General features: G+C 51.4%; 1 protein-coding gene across 1 annotated transcript; it reads left to right on the forward strand.

The window, feature by feature from the left end:
* Positions 1-84: 84 nt before the first annotated feature.
* LOC116379410 (forkhead box protein J1-A-like) lies at positions 85-1,484 on the forward strand (the record flags this gene model as incomplete). Its single annotated transcript, XM_031841369.1, has 2 exons — positions 85-262; positions 896-1,484. A coding segment is annotated over exon 2 (549 nt), but the record flags the coding sequence as incomplete, so codon positions are not given.
* Positions 1,485-1,553: the final 69 nt, after the last annotated feature.

Raw genomic sequence — 1,553 nt, forward strand, 5'->3', positions numbered from 1 at the left:
AAAAGCACCAGAGGAAGAGTGAAGAAGAGGAGGATGAAGTCCTGCGAGGGGGGGGGGGGGGTCGTTTCTACGGTAACCGGACAAACCTCCTGCACCAGGTATTAAACCGACTCCTCCGACCGGGAGTCCCGAGACCGAGCACCGTTCGCAGGACTTCATCCTCCTCTTCTTCACTCTTCCTCTGGTGCTTTTTACGCAGTCTGAGTCTGATCGATCAGGATTACAAATAAAGTGTCGACTCAACGTCACAGCGGACAGAAAGGTGAGTTCAACTTTATTATAACAGGCTTTTATTTTATTTACATCCGGGCAATAACACGTTTTAAAATAATAATATATTGCACTGCACTTGTAAGCATATTATTTTATAAAAATATATAATTACATTTCCCCGCGGCGGGACTAATGAAGGTTTAACTTAACTTAAATAATCAGCATTTTTGTATTTGTCTTAATTAATGTTCTAAATATGCGGATTTTACGCGTAAAACGTCCTAAATGTGCAAATGTCCTCAAAACGACGCACATTTCATCTAAATTATAATAACACAATTTGATAGTCGTTTTTTTTTAACTTTTCTTTAACAATGTAATACATGTATTCGTATTTAAAGCCCGCAGATTAGCGTTAGTAATGACGTGCGCTCTTTTCATGCGTAAAGTGCGCAACACACTTGTTCAGGAAAGTTCTGAGACTCGGAGACAGAACAGACTTTTAGATTCTCACTTTTCTTTTAACCACCTGTTCTCATCAGACCTGCAGGTGACGGACTCACCTGTGGATTTAAACCCACCTGCTCGTTACGCACACACTGAGGCTCTGTTTTTAAATCGGGCCGCTCATTGTTCCGCTCTTTCACAATTATTGTCGGCTGTTTGTCTCCGGTCCTGTCAGGCGGTGGCAGGGTGGAGGAGGAGCGGGGTGACAGAGAGCCATGCTGTCTCTGAGCTGCACCGACCCGTGGCCTGAGGGCTCCGTGGGGCTGGAGGAGGAGGTGGTGACCGCGGCCGTGCAGGTGGAGGAGCGGGACGGCGTCCACTGCAACAACAACGACAACAACAACAGCAGCTGCAGCAGCAGCAACCTGGACGACAGCCTCACGAGCCTGCAGTGGCTGCAGGAGTTCTCCATCCTCGGTGCCAACGTGCCGCCGCAGGCCCACCACCAGCCACCGGGCTCCGACGCGCCGGCCTCCCCTCTGGCCGGAGACCCGGCCTCCATCGGCATGCCCCTGACCCCCGGGAAGCCCACGGCGGCGGCCTACAGCCGGATGCAGTCCCTCCCGGGCATCGTGGCTCACGGGCACTGCCCCGACGAGGTGGACTACAAGACCAACGCGCGCATCAAGCCTCCGTACTCGTACGCGACGCTCATCTGCATGGCGATGCAGGCCAGCAAGAAGACCAAGATCACCCTGTCCTGCATCTACAAGTGGATCACCGACAACTTCTGCTACTACCGACATGCTGACCCCACCTGGCAGGTAGAGGACTACACACACACCTACACACACACACACACACACACACACACACACACACACACACACACA

The sequence above is a fragment of the Anarrhichthys ocellatus genome, unplaced genomic scaffold (assembly GCF_004355925.1).
Source record: "Anarrhichthys ocellatus isolate YVR2014 unplaced genomic scaffold, GSC_Weel_1.0 scaffold4261, whole genome shotgun sequence".
NCBI lineage: Eukaryota > Metazoa > Chordata > Actinopteri > Perciformes > Anarhichadidae > Anarrhichthys > Anarrhichthys ocellatus.